Source organism: Lepidochelys kempii, chromosome 1, assembly GCF_965140285.1.
Source record: "Lepidochelys kempii isolate rLepKem1 chromosome 1, rLepKem1.hap1, whole genome shotgun sequence".
NCBI lineage: Eukaryota > Metazoa > Chordata > Testudines > Cheloniidae > Lepidochelys > Lepidochelys kempii.
This window is the reverse complement of record NC_136380.1, coordinates 33,593,321-33,608,125: the sequence shown is the minus strand read 5'-3', so window position 1 is coordinate 33,608,125 and position 14,805 is coordinate 33,593,321. Positions and strand designations below refer to the sequence as shown.

The window sequence follows — 14,805 nt, the reverse complement described above, 5'->3', positions numbered from 1 at the left end:
TACATTTTCAAATATATTGATTTCAATTACAACACAGAATACAAAGTGTACAGTGCTCACTTTATATTTATTTTTGATTACAAGTATTTGCACTGTAAAAAACCCCAAAAGAAATAGTATTTTTCATTCATCTAACACAAGTACTGTAGTGCAATCTCTTTATCATGAAAGTTGAACTTACAAATGAAGCATTCTGTACCAAAAACGTCATTCAAAAATAAAACAATGTAAAACGTCAGAGCCTACAAGTCCACTCAGTCCTACTTCTTGTTCAGCCAATCGCTTCGACAAACAAGTTTCTTTACATTTACAGCAGATAAAATGCTGCCTGCTTCTTCTTTACAATGTCACCTGAAAGTGAGAACAGGCACGTGCCAGATGCGCTAAAGATTCTTAAGTCCCTTCACGCTTCAACCATCATTCCAGGGGACGTGTCCATGCTGATGACGAGTTCTGCTCGATAACTACCCAAAGCAGTGCGGAACGATGCATGTTCATTTTCATTATCTAAGTCAGATGCCACCAGGAGAAGGTTGATTTTCTTTTTTGGTGGTTCGGGTTCTATGGTTTCCACATCGGAGTGTTGCTCTTTGAAGACTTCTGTAAGCATGCTCCACACCTCATCCCTCTCAGCTTTTGGAAGTCACTTCAGATTCTTAAATCTTGGGTCGAGTACTGTAGCTATCTTTAGAAATCTCACAGGGGTACCTTTTTTGCATTTTGTCAAATCTGCAGTGAAAGTGTTCTTAAAATGAACAACATGTGCTGTGTCATCATCCGAGACAGCTATAACGTGAAATATATGGCAGAATGCAGGTAAAACAGAGCAGGGGACACACAATTCTCCCCCAAGGAGTTCAGTCACAAATGTAATGCATTTTTTTTTTTTAATAGCATGGAAGCATATCCTCTGGAATAGTAGCCGAAGCATGAAGGGGCATACGAATATTTAGTATATCTGGCAAGTAAACACCTTGCAATGCCTGCTACAAAAGTGCCATGCAAATGCCTGTTCTCACTTTCTGGTGACATTGTAAATAAGAAAATTGCAGCATTATCTCCTGCAAATGTAAACAAACTTGTTTGTCTTAGCAATTGACTGAACAAGAAGTAGGACTGAGCGGACTTTTAGGCTCTGACATTTTATGTTATTTTATTTTTGAATGCAGTTATGTAAAAAAAAAATCTACATTTGTAAGCTGCACTTTCATGACAAAGACTGCACTACAGTACTTGTATTAGGTGAACTGAAAAATACAATTTCTTTTGTTTAACATTTTTACAGTGAACATATTTGTAAATCAAAAATAATATACCCTTCAATTTCAATTACAACCCAGAATACGATATATATGAAAATGTAGAAAAACATCCAAAATATGTAATAAATTTCAATTGGTATTCTATTGTTTAACAATGCGAGTAAAACTGCGATTAATCGCGATTAACTTTGAGTTAATCGCATGAGTTAACTGCAATTATTTGATAGCCCTAATAAAAATAAAAACGGAAAATAAAGGGCCTTAAATATAGCACACTTTTGTTAATACATCCCAGAATATTAGCCTTTTTTACAACGGCACCACACTTTTGGCTCATATTCAATTTGTAACCCACTATTAACTCTGATCCTTTTCTGCAGTACTACCCGCCAGCCAGTTATTCCCTATTTTGTATTTATGCATTTGAGTTTTCCTTATTAAGCGCAGTACAATAGAACAGCAGTGTTATTAGTTGACTGGTCATCCACACACCTCATTTGCAACCAGAAATAAGCAATGAGCAGCAGCAGAGGGGGGAAAAAAGCGCAAGTACAGTACAGTACTAAAACAATAAAGGGAAAGTTTTAAAAAGATTTGATAAGGTAAGGAAACTGTTTCTGTACTTGCTTCATTTAAATTAAGATGGTTAAAAGTTTTTCTTCTGCATGGTAAAGTTTCAAAACTGTATTAAGTCAATGCTTAGTTGTAAACTTCTGAAAGTTTTGTTTTGTTCAGAGTTACAAACATTTCAGTGTTATGAACCTCCATTCCTGAGTTGTTCATAATGCTGAGATTCTACTGTACTTTGCACTTGTCTTTTGTTTGTTCTTATCTTTCAAGGAAAACAAAATGTTTTTCATAAACCAATATTATGAACACTAAGTTAAAATGAGCACAATAAAGTGCTTTCACTGTTAGCAACTCTGTTTTGCAGATTAATTTTAATACCCTGGAATTTGGGGGAAAACTGGATGAAGACTGATGCTTAAACCTATCTCTAGTTATATGGTCTCACAGTAGGCAATTTTAAAAGATAAGTAACCACTGTACACATTCCTGTATTGAATATTTGGTTGAGACTTTTTCCTACTATGTCTATTCTTCTAATAACTTATCCACACCTAGGACTTCAATACATTACATCTGCCATTCTTATTTATGTTCAAGTGAGATTTGGTTTCTTTTAGTTCGTCTGTTACTAGGGCAGTAGATATTTTGAGAATATGAAATGAATGTAGGCAGGTTTTTGAAATCTTAGCTTTCTTTAAACAAGGCTGCCATTGTTTGCAAACATCAAGAACGAACTGTCCCTTTTGTATCCTAAAACAGTATAACAGGATTTGTGGCCAACTTCCATGATTTTACATTATCAATGATTGTCCTGTTACCCCTAATTAATTTATAACTAAACCCAGGAAAAAATGCTGTTGCAATTGGTTCACCGACTTCTAGGTTTGATTGTATGTGGCACTGAACAGTAATCTGGTGGAGTACACTCACTCCACTACTTTAAATTTCACAAAAGACTTGCATTTTGTATAGCACAGGCAGGCAGAAACAATTCAAATACAAACAAGATTGAGCAGCAAGTGCAAATGGCTATAATCTGTTCCTGAATGATGTGACATCTATGCAGTTCAAAATAAACTAAAGTTTCTTTAAACTCCTTCAGATACCTGAGTATTATTTAAAAACTGAATTTTCAGAACAATTTAAAATAGACATTTGTCCTTGTTGTAATATCGATATAACTGAAAGGATTTGACATGCCTCCAAAGAATGCCCTTACTTCCTACGTTTGTGACAAAGGAGTGCTAGTCAGTAGATGAATGTACATGATAGACTGAGAAAAATAACACTCATTCGATAGTATATAGAACTTGGCCTAAGACAAGTAGAAATATAAGTTTAGATGATTCAGTGGGCCTGATTTTCGGCTGATGTAAATCAATTTAGCGCTCAGCTTAAGATCTAGCAAAACATACATATCATAATTCATTCTCAATATTAAACAAATGAGAATATAACAATTTCTTACACATAATAGTATTAGTTGTCCTCATTTTCTTTTGTGCACTCACACACTACACATCACTTCCTATTTCACAAATTAGGCCAGAAGAGAGACTAGATGGCAGCTTCCAGTCTCTTCATTTAATTAAAAATTAATTGAAAATTAAGGTGATTGTACTTTTTAAAACAGTACAGAAATTTCCTTTAATGACTATGTAGTTATTTATAAATTAATGTACAGCACTTATATACCAAGAGTCCAACAGTAACAGCTGGAATATGTGAAAATGCAAGAAATCTGAAGCTCAAAGAAAATCACTAAAAGTTTTGTAACGTTTTAGGTAGCACCATTTCGTAACGAACACGATATATAAGATTGCACTCCATAGCCTTGCTCTCAGAAACAGTACTGAACATGAATGAAGCTACTACAGCTTTCTACCCTCCTGTTGTAGTTACGGTGTAAAAGTTATATACACAGTTGAAGCAATACGATTAAATACTAACAATCTCAGTGAGAGTCATGCACCCTCAATCTCCTTCCCAATCCAAGGTCACTGTCTTGTTCTAAAACGTGCAAAGCTGCTGTCCACACACATTTGGTACTGATACAAATACTTCTGTTAGGGGTGTGATGTTTTTAACCTAAATAGTTATACTGGTACAGTCCCCAATGTGGATGCAGTTACAGCAGTAAAACAGTGTAGCTTATTCCCCTTCTCATACAGGAATAGCTATTCTGACAAAGTACTTTTATATACCTAACACTACAGCCACACTAAGGGCATACAGTTATATCAGTGTGGCAGCTGGGGCTGCTCTGTAGTGCGCCCCCCTCCTCCCCCCCGGGCCAAGTACGGTACTGGAGGCATTTCCTGCTGTAGTCCATAAGGTTTGGTCACCTGCTTGAAGTGGGGTGGCCTGTGTCATAGGATTGGCATGAGCCTCTAAACAGTTAAGTAACAAAATAATCAGATCAGAATTTATTTAATGGCATAGACAGCCAAACAAAACTCAAATGCAAGCATTCAGTTAAAGCTCTTGGGGGCAAGGCCCTGACCTCCTCCGTCCCAGTCTCACCTAGCATTACCCTCAGAAGCAGAAATCAAGCCTTCTTAAGTAGGCTGGTATCTCCTCATTGGTAAGTGTCTCCTCTTGGCCCTTCTAGGCCTCTGGAGGAATAAGGGTATGTCTGTGCTGCAGCTGTGTCACCGGAGTGCCATAGTGGAGATACTTCGTACATCGAGGGCTCGGGTTTTGCCATTGATGTAGTTAATCCATCTGCCAGAGGCAGTAGCTAGGTCAACAGAAGAATTCTTCCATTGACCTAGCCACGTGTCCATCAGGGGTTAGGTTGACCTAACTATGGCACTTAGAGTGAAAAAATTTTCACAGCCGAGTGACTTAGCTAAGTTGATCAAATTTTTAAGTGTAGCCTGGGCTTAAGTCTTGTTGGTAGCCAGTCTGAATAGGTTTACCTTGTGCAGAGGCATCAGGATGGTGAGGCATTCAGCAGGGGGCAGACAAGTCCTGACAGACAAAGCCACAATTCATAGTTACAGTGGTGCAACTTGTGTGTGTAGACAAGGCCCTTAGTGAATCTGAGACACCTACTTTCTATCATTTGCCAAACCTTGCATATCTATCTCTACACACACACACACACTTTTCTCTTGCCACATGAAAAGTTTTTTTATAAAACAATTGTCTAAGCATGATATAATGGGGCAAATACCAGCCTACCCATCTATACTGGGAAAATGGGCCTCTTGGACTACTAGAATACTTTGAGCATGCCAACAAAAAATGAACAGTGAGAAGAAAACCAGTAAACATTTATTTGGATTTTAAAAGCATTTGACAAAATTTCTAACATGAGGCTATAAGGAAACTAAGGAGTTGGGAGGTACAATTCTGCCAGACTGGAAACTGGTTTAAGGTTTGTATATATGAAAAAAATAGTATCAGTTTAACTTCAAGTGCTATTTTAAATGAAAATTAGTTAAACTGGTCCAAAAGGATGTAGGGACACTTATAATGGCTTAAACTCAGGTTTATTTTGGTTTAGTCTACCAATTACGAATACTCAAAGAGTCAGATTATTTCTATAGCTGTTTCATTAATATTTCTGTTATAAAATATTCAAGATATTTCATTTTATCTTGTCCTCAAAGTATCAGGCAAAAATGAAAACACAAAACAAACAAAAGGTTCGTGGTTCCTCAGAACACAGACCAGGATATCAATTACTAGCAATGGATACACCAATATCACTGGCTGAGGAATCTGCTTTAGAATTCACTAATAGGAAACAGCATATTTTTATTAATATGTATATATTCTATATTGTGTATTTTGCACAACTCTCTCAGATTTAATGATCTCTTCAAATAATCCTTTCCCTTTACACAGAAATAAATAGACCTTTAAAATGTGCAAAAAAGGAAATGTTATTTTACTTTTAATGAGGAAAAAAAAGAGTATGCATTTACTATTATTAGGCGACACAGGAAAAGAAGATTGTTGACCAGTAACTTTGTTTCTCAGAATGTGTTACCTCTTCTGCAGATACACAAAGATGTTACTTGCCCTAACACAAGACACCGATTTATGGAAAATAGTAACACTGTTAGGGGACACAGATTCACTGAGCAGCATAATCAATCATCTTTTCTGCATTCAAACTATGTAATCTGGCTTTGCCTGATAGATCATGAGGCTTTGGAAAAGACAGACAGCAAAAATAAAAACCCAAGACCACCTTAAATTAAAGGTTTTAGATAAGTCACAATTCCACTTTGTTTTTATGAAACACTGTCAAGAAGGTTTGCAATACAGGCTGTAGCTAAAACAATCCTGACAGATGTCCGTAGAACTCTGTTTGCCAGAAGCTGGGAATGGGCGACGGGATGGATCACCTGATGATTACCTGTTCTGTTCATTCCCTCTGGGGCACCTGGCATTGGCCACTGTCAGAAGACAAGATACTGGGCTAGATGGACATTTGGTTTGACCAAATATGGCTGTTCTTATGTTTTCCCTTCATCAAAAGATAGAGACTCCCAAACGTTCAAAAGGGGCTTCCATAAACCCACTGAGAACCAGCTATAAATCCCACAAGCCAGGCTAGTGTTCCCTCCAGTCCAATATCATATCTATAACTGTAGACAGTAGCAGCTATTTTAGAAATACAAATGCTGAAGCAGTCAATTATGGGATAACTTGCCCCCAAGGAAAGTTTCCTCCTAACCCACAGAAATTGGAGATTGGCTGATATATAAAAGCTCAAGCTTTGAAGTCATTCCAAAGCTTTTTTAAAATATTCATTAATTTAAATCTGGATATTCTTGTTAATCATAAATACCTAATCTAAACCTATCTGAATCCTAAACTTTCTGTCTCACTGATACCCTCTGACAAGAAGTGTCACAAACTGATATTTCCTTTTACCAGTTTTGAATTTGCTCCTCTCAATGTTATTAAAAGATGGGGGGGGGGAGAAAACCCCAATCTAATTTTTGTATTCATTATTTTGTAAGCTTTTATCCCCTCTTATTAATTTCCTTTCTAAGGTAAACTACTCCACTCTCTTCAATCCCTCTGCCATGTTCCTAATCATTGTGGCAGCTTGCTTCTGAAACACCCCCTCCCTCAATCTTTCTTGGCAGGGGGTGACCAGAACTGAACGCACTATTCCAAGTGAGGGAATACCACTGAGCTATCTAACAGCATAGTGTTTTTCTGTGTTATTCTCCATCCTGTTCCTTAGGGCGTACCCTATTCCTGCCAGCAGGGGCAGGGTGTGTGCTCCATAGTGAGAGACGCGGCTATTTGTCAGCGTACTCACTCTGCAGCAAGATGGCAAAGGCCACCAGGAGCAGGGCACACACTGCCACCAAGCCAAGCCCACGAACAGCAGCAGATCATCCAGAGGCAACCAAGCCAACCTGAGCCTGAGAGCATCAGGTTGTTTTCTGACCCGACCGTAACACAGGTAGTTAGGTCCCATTGAGCTAGGGTCAGATTGTAGGGCTTTATTCTAGATGCCAACACATAGACTCCCACATGAAACTGTCAAGTGGAAACCAACTGGAGTGAGGCAATAAGGGCAGAGACTGGGATCAGGACCTCTGAAATGTAAGAGATCCAGGATACCTTAGACAGACCAAGAAGCTAATGGATGATTTCTGATAGTTTTTTCATTTTTTCCAAGTACAACATCTGTCTTTGACATGAACAGATTAGTATCCTCTGAAAGCAAAGTATCTTTGCCTGCACTTTAGAAGACAGTCCTGACATCTGCAGCCAAAACATCTCCAAACTGCCGCCATTCCCAGAGACCAGGTTCCAAAGTCAAAAATGTTATATGAGGCTCTTAAAAAGTAATACCATCACACCAACTTCTCTTCTTTGATAGTGGACAAAAGCTCAAATATTTTCCCTCCCAGGCATCCATTCGACTCATGCAGAAAATTTAACCCGTAAGACATAATTGTAGTGGCTCACAAGAGCCTAACAGTTGGCTGGCCTTAAAGAAATCCAGAAATATGCTTTCTTCACCACTTGATCCAAGTTCTTAAGATTCCCTGCCCACAGGAGCATAAAAAAGATCTCTGAAAGGCCTAGATCCTTGTGAGGCCACAAATATTGTGAAGGAGACCAGGGAAGAATGCTTAAAAAGTAGTTTAAAGTATCTGGTACAAAAGGTGTTTCCTGGAAACTCATAGCACTACAGCTGGATGAGTCCATAGCTCCTTCATTCACTTTACAAGCCCTAAATGTACTGGAAAAGCAGTTCTGCCTGAACACACTTATGTGATTTGCTTTCCCCCTAGATGAGATGAATATCAGGAAACCGAACTATCCTAACCTACCAGATCCTACATTTTTTTCATTTCTCCCAGAGGAGAATCATCCAAGGACAATGGTGAAGACTGAGAAACCTGTTCTTAACAGTCAGTCCTTAGTAATGCAGAATCTGGGAACCTTTCATGGTGAGAGAGAAAACACTCCTCCAATGATCTAGAACACTTGGAAAAAATTATTTATACGTATGGTCAGTCTGATCCTGTATCCCTTTTACTAAAACAGCCTCTGGAAAAAGAACATGAAACACGAGAAGCTGGAGTCCAAATTGCCACAATCCCAGGCAAAGCCTATAACTGCCTAGCAGCAGACAGACAGGTAGGATGGCCAGACCAAGGAGTATCATTATCAGAAGATCTATACCCTGCAGATACAATCATACTCTTCTCATAAACTCCTTCCATTTTCCTGAAAATAGAGGTCTTGGAACTTAAATCCAAGGTATCAACTATCCTGTGAGAAAGATGTTTCTGCAGGAGACACTAATGGAGGACTCATGACTGAGGACTGACCCTACAAATCCCACTGTGCATATGCAGAGGCCCCAAAGAAGGGTAAGTGCCTTACTAGTGCAAAGGATCCTACTGTTCCAGGTCTGAGGAAGGCCTAATTCCTTTGGTCATGCATAATCTGAAATGACTGCCTATGGTGAGGCATGAAAAGACCCTTCCCTCATATCTGGCACTTTTGTAAGTTTAGATGATTGGCCTTTGTCTTACTCAGATCCTCACCATGCTTATGACTGTTCAGAAGCTGTGGACACTGGCTCTGAGGACTAAGATCCAAGTCCAGACAACAGCATTTTGTCACAGTGATAGATCTGAAGACCTCAAATCTAACAATTAAAAGACCTTATACCAGAGTCTCAGATACTCCAGTGTCATATCCAAGGTTCTTCTCTTGGATTTGGAGCCTTTAGATTTTAGAACTGACTCACTCAGTCCTGGGGTATTGTTTCAAGGTAATTTCTCTTCAATCCGTTCGCCTTTGCGGACTGCTCTCAAACTGTGCTTCTTTCCAGGCTGGCATGAGGCATAAACACAGTGCAAGTCTCAAAGCCACAGGATAAATACCCCTTGCTCAAACCCTTTGGACAGTAGGACTTTTGTTTGAGATGGGTTTTCAAGCCTATCCTCCACTCCTGCTCAGCTGTGCCAGGAACCAAGTCGCAAGGCAACTTGGACAAGATCCCTATGAACTCTTGAATAAAAGCAGTAACTGAAAACACCACCACCAACAAAACCGCACCTTATTTAACTATTAGCAAAACTTCAAACTGATGAGGACAAAGCAAAATAGGGAAATGGATATCGACTTCCTGAGCACACTGGCTGGTAGAAGAGAGAAACTCAGCAACAGCTAGTGTCTTTCATGCCATCTGTCCCACAACATTGAAACTGAGGGGCAGACCACATACTATCTATTGTGTTCCGCAGCTCATATGGTGAGGGATCTGCAGAGGCAACATCAAGAAAGTGAACTGAATGTATCTTTACTGTTATTACTTTTTAAAAAAAGAAAAAGGTGACGCCAATAGAAAATTGTCATTACAGTGAAATTTCCCCTTATGTTTAGGGATCTGAAGATGAATCTATCTAGAGTAGCTTGTTTCAAGTGTTAATATTCAACAATGAATGGAAACCAAGCCCTCAGTGGAAAGAATTAGGCTACAAAAGGCCATGGCAGTCTTCAGAAATAAACACGATTTTCAACTCCTACTGATCACTGAAAGGTAAGCTTTTGAATCAATCAAACTTGATTAATCAAATCAGCACACATTTACTAAAGATCTGCACATGACAAAGTAAAATAAACATCAGACACAGTAAGTTACCTCTGTCAACAAAACTATGAGCTGAAGAAGAGCTCTGTGTAAGCTCAAAAGCTTGTCTCTCTCACCAACTGAAGTTGGTCCAATAAAAGATATTACCTCACCTACCTGGTCTCTCTAACAAAACTATAGTACGTACACTGCCGGAGTGGCCTGGAGGAGGTCATATTGGAAAAGGGAACAAGAATAAGATTTTGTACTTTCTTGGCACAGATGATAAAAACGTAAACCGCAATAGAATGTGAAGTTGTACACATTTCAAGGAAAACTCCTTCAAGCTCAACAGCAGCTAGCAGCCTGTCTCTATTTGCCGTCACTCTAGATCAGAGGAGCTCACATGGTTTTTTCTCTTCCCCCACCCCCCTTTCCTGCCCCCTTCAGTTACACTTGAGCTCTTTGACTGAAAAGGTCTGGAACAGATTAAAAGTCCAACCACAAAATAAAAAGCCTTGGCACATACTCAATCCTGTCTGGGATACACATACACAGTGGGCCCAAAAAGGGAAACTATGCAGTAAGAAACCCTTATGCAATCTTTTGGACATTTCTGTCCTTTTTCAGTTTAACTGCCAGAGCCATAACATTTTATGGATCCTCAGTATGCTCAAGACAAGTAGTTCCACCCTACTATTGAGACAGTACTATTTACGGGAGTTGAAATTAGTTCTTAGAAATTAGATGCATCTTACCTAAAAACATTTTTTCTCTTTTAATTCTAGCTGGCTGACCCAAGCTCTTATAATTCAAAACTGTAAAACAATACATGGAAGAAGAGCAAAATACATTTCCTGCGTGATTACTTAAGTAAACATAATTGGCATCCCTCTTTATATTGTAAAAGGCAACGCTTTTTCTAAATAACTACTTCCTGTTTCAAACACAGATTACTATTCATATATTAAGTAGATTCTGAAGTTCAAATGACTAATACTGCTTTCATAACACACTAATAGGACTGCAACTCAGAAGGCTAGTATTAAGGGCAATATGGATAGATCTGCCAAAGATGACAATCTCCCATATATGCCCCACCTTTGACTCAGGTTGCACAGTGGTTCAACCTGTTTACAAGCTAGTCAGCAGCTTATAAACAAATTGTAATAATTCTGTGGTTTTCATAAGAACAGACGGATGTTTATATTTAAACATTTAGGTCTACACAGTTGAAAAAAAACAAACTGAAATTTCTAGCAGCCATTTTAAAATAAAAGTGAAGTGCTGAGTTTGAGTTTTCCACTATAATGTTTATATGGCATTCATGGAGTTAATGACTCTCCCAAAAGGGGCCCACAATTGTTGTTAGGTCAACCCCTGTAAAGCTTCAAAGGCTTTGTATCCCCTCAGCCTGACCTACCCAGTGATCTGCACACTGTTTTCATTTAGTTGCACTGAGTCCAAGACTAAAGCTTGAAAACCACAATGATCTGCTCTCTTTTTTATGACAGGTTTCAGAGTTTTTATACAGGTTTTTCCATAGCTCTGAAAAAAATACCTCACAAATCCACCCAAAGGAGCTGAAAATAGTGAATTATCTGGATAACAAATCAAGGAAAAGCTATTGTACCTATTAAAATTTGTAGACTTTTTGTAAAGTATCATGACTTTGTACCGGAAACAAAAACAAAACAAAATACCCGAAGTACCTTAATGCTAAAACATGACTTGAGAAAATTATTACAATTCTGTACAGCTCAATGACCATTTGTATGATGCAGCTAGACTAGATCTGTGATTTCCACAATCCACTGTACTCTGTAGCTATATTCCATTATTGCAGTGGTGTTCAAACTGAGGTACATGAGCTCTCATCAGGGGGTACATGAGAAAAATCCTGTAATGGCAGACAACTCATCGTGTTATCCCTTAGAGGCCTCCTTCCCGCCCTCTCTTCTCCCCGCCCCCCGCCACCCCCCATTTTCATAGGTATATTATAACTGTCTCAGATGGAGGTATGTGGTAGACTTTGGAAAGTGATACTTAGGCTAAAAAGGTTGAAAAGTCTGTAACATTCTCTTATTGTATGCCTGAAAATTAACATTACCAAAAAAAAGTGAAAGATTAGTTCCTCTAATTTAAAAAGATTTTAATAATTTTATTGTCACGAAAATAATAACCGATGAGTATTTTCCACGCCTCAAATAACAGATTTTGATACAAGCAGCACTATCACATATTTCTCTCAATACTGTTTAAAAACGGACACCTTTAACATGATCATCACTGTAGCAAGCTGGAATTATAAGCTGGTGTGTGATTCAAACGGATTTTGACAGCATGAGGATTATTATTAATGAGTTCGTTAGGATATCATAAAGGAAGGTAAATATTTCTTTTGGAAGCATCATTTTAGCTGGTAAAGATTTGCAATTGTGGGAGAACAGAGAGCCTGGATCAAATGTTTTATTCTGGTAAAGTAATTCCTGGATGCCACAAAAGTTGGGAGCCCTATGAAGCAACTGGTGAAGTCCTGACCTCTGGCATCAAAGATTTAGATGACAGAGAGAATATGAATTTATACTTATTTTTTAAAGGATATAATTAGGGTGTATGTGATTCAAATCAAAGTATTTTATCTTACTGCTAAAAATATTCCAAAGTTTGCCTGCGAAATGAAAATTTCTAAAGTGAACTGAAACTAAAGTGAATAAAAAAAATTCTTAAGTGAGATGAACTTTTACCAAAGCGTGGGTCAAGCCTTGGGTCTAGCCAAGATGTGGTCTTGTTCTTATGGTTTATGTAGTAAATTTCTCCATCCTGGGTCATGGCTTGTTCCCATCCATCAGGGAGTGGGCCTGCAATATAGAAGGAAGGAATTCATAGTAGGCTCTTGTTTGCTCCAGCTCAAAAATAGCTCTAAATAAAAAAAAAAAATCCCAACATTTTACATGTAAAACAGTACATGAAACAAATAGTTTCAAGCTCATGTCTAACAGTCCTGGGAGGAGGGCAGAGAAGGGGGGATGAAGAAATCATACAAATGATATCATAAAGCATTTCTGCCATTTTATTAAAAATCTGGAGTTTGATTTTATAACTTTTGTGTCTTTTAATAGGTTTTGGCGCTTAATCCTTTGCTAGGGTCCATTCAGGGTAAAGGAATTTTAGGATACAAAACCAGCAATAAGTCGAGCCTGCCAGAATGAAACCAGTATGAGCACCTGAAATTGTAGCAAGGTAGGAAGTAATTCTCTCCCTCTAACGGTGAAAGTTCATCTGGTAAGTAAGATTCAGCAGCAGCATGAAACTGACATGATTCTTCTGAAGTTTTATTTTGCTGCTCCTCCAACATAAGCAGGAGAGCAAAATTTACTGGAATCATCCCCCAACACTGTGAAAGTGCTATGGGCCGTAGCAGATACAAGGCATGATACTGCAGGGAGCGAGGGAGACAAGAAGAGCAAATAAATAAGAAATACCACAAATGCACAGAGGCTGAAGGAGAAAGGAAGGGTTATACTATGCCCCACTCCCAGCAGGTAGGCCTGTACCTGTTATCTCAAAATCTCCCCTGTAGCCGAATCCAGGGGCTATGCCTGAATGAGGAAACATGAGGGTCTTCTCTGGCCCCTCATCTACCAAATGACCTGCAAGATATGGGGTGGGGAGTTGCCACTAGAATACTGCTCCTGAATGCTACTTATTCTCACTTATAGTTTATCATGTCGTTGTCGTCGTCCTCCCACCCAATCATTCATCTGTATTTTCTTTAGACAGACTGTAAGCTCTTTGAGGTGGAACTGTGTCGTCCTCTGCCTTTGTAAATTACCTGCCACGTGTTGGGACACAAATTTATTTAACTAAGGGTGGGACTTTTTGTATCAGTGATTTAGATACTTGAATAACACCATCCTTATTGCTTTGGATTTAAGCAATAAAAAGGGGCGCCTATACAAGGTTCTTGGTGCCTCCGCCACAAATATCAAGAAGAGAGATAAAATTAAACAGAACTTCCTTCAACAGCCATCAGGCTCTTCTTCCCCTCCTCTTCAATCTAACATGCAACAAAATGCCAATAAGAACAATCTACAAAGGTTGGCTGGTCAGTGTTTGGCTAAGTTTTTAGAAGTCTTATATAGTACAGAACCGACTGGTATGTACACACAAATCACTCTAAACTTACAAGGCAGGTAGGTGAAATCACACAAAAAACTAGTATTTATTTTATCAGTTTAACATTGGAATAACCCTTCCCTATCATTTTGTTTTAGACTCCTGTTACTGCTGAAAGTTACAGTTGTGGGAAAATAGATTTTTGCTTAATCTTAAAAGAACTGTTCTTGAGAATTTTTAAAGAATAAATTAATATTTATTTGCACACAGAGGCCTCAATCAGGATCAGGCCTACATTGTGCTAGGTGCTGTTAAAATACATAGGAATTGTCCCTGACCCAGGCAGCTTCCATTTAAACTATGTTTCTGCTTTAAATTCCTGCATTCTGGTGCCAACTGGCTGCTCTGCACCTCCTTCTCTGTAGAATCCTGCATGGATACCTGCAGATTTTCAGGATTTAGATATAAAATTTGGATCTGCATCCATCTACGATCCACAAACATGGTGCACAGATGTGAAGAGGATATCTGCAGATTACCAGGGCTCTACTTCTCTGGACAGGAAAGTGGACTGTTCCACTACTGGAGATATGGCTCCAAGACTGCCTCCTTTCAGAAGAAACCTCCCCCAAACACACTGACCTCAGCAACTAGCTATACACACAAAATGTGTAAACCAAGTAACTATATAATTATATATAACAGAAAGCTACTCAGTCTTCCTCATGAGCTACTGGTGGAGATGCACCACTTCCAAAAACTGTTTACAGATGTGAAAATACC

The 14,805-nt window shown here is 38.6% G+C and overlaps 1 protein-coding gene across 8 annotated transcripts in view; it reads right to left on the bottom strand.

Moving 5' to 3' along the window:
- Positions 1-14,805, bottom strand: part of YAP1 (Yes1 associated transcriptional regulator) — a 140,188-nt gene that overhangs the window by 51,063 nt on the left and 74,320 nt on the right. For 4 of the 8 annotated variants that reach the window (XM_073338081.2, XM_073338091.2, XM_073338101.2 and 1 more), the window contains exon 4: positions 12,651-12,764. The exons of the other annotated variants lie outside the window; for them this stretch is intronic. In XM_073338081.2, the coding sequence (XP_073194182.1) occupies positions 12,651-12,764 (114 nt within the window). The remainder of the gene's footprint in view (positions 1-12,650; positions 12,765-14,805) is intronic. 8 annotated transcript variants of the gene reach the window in all.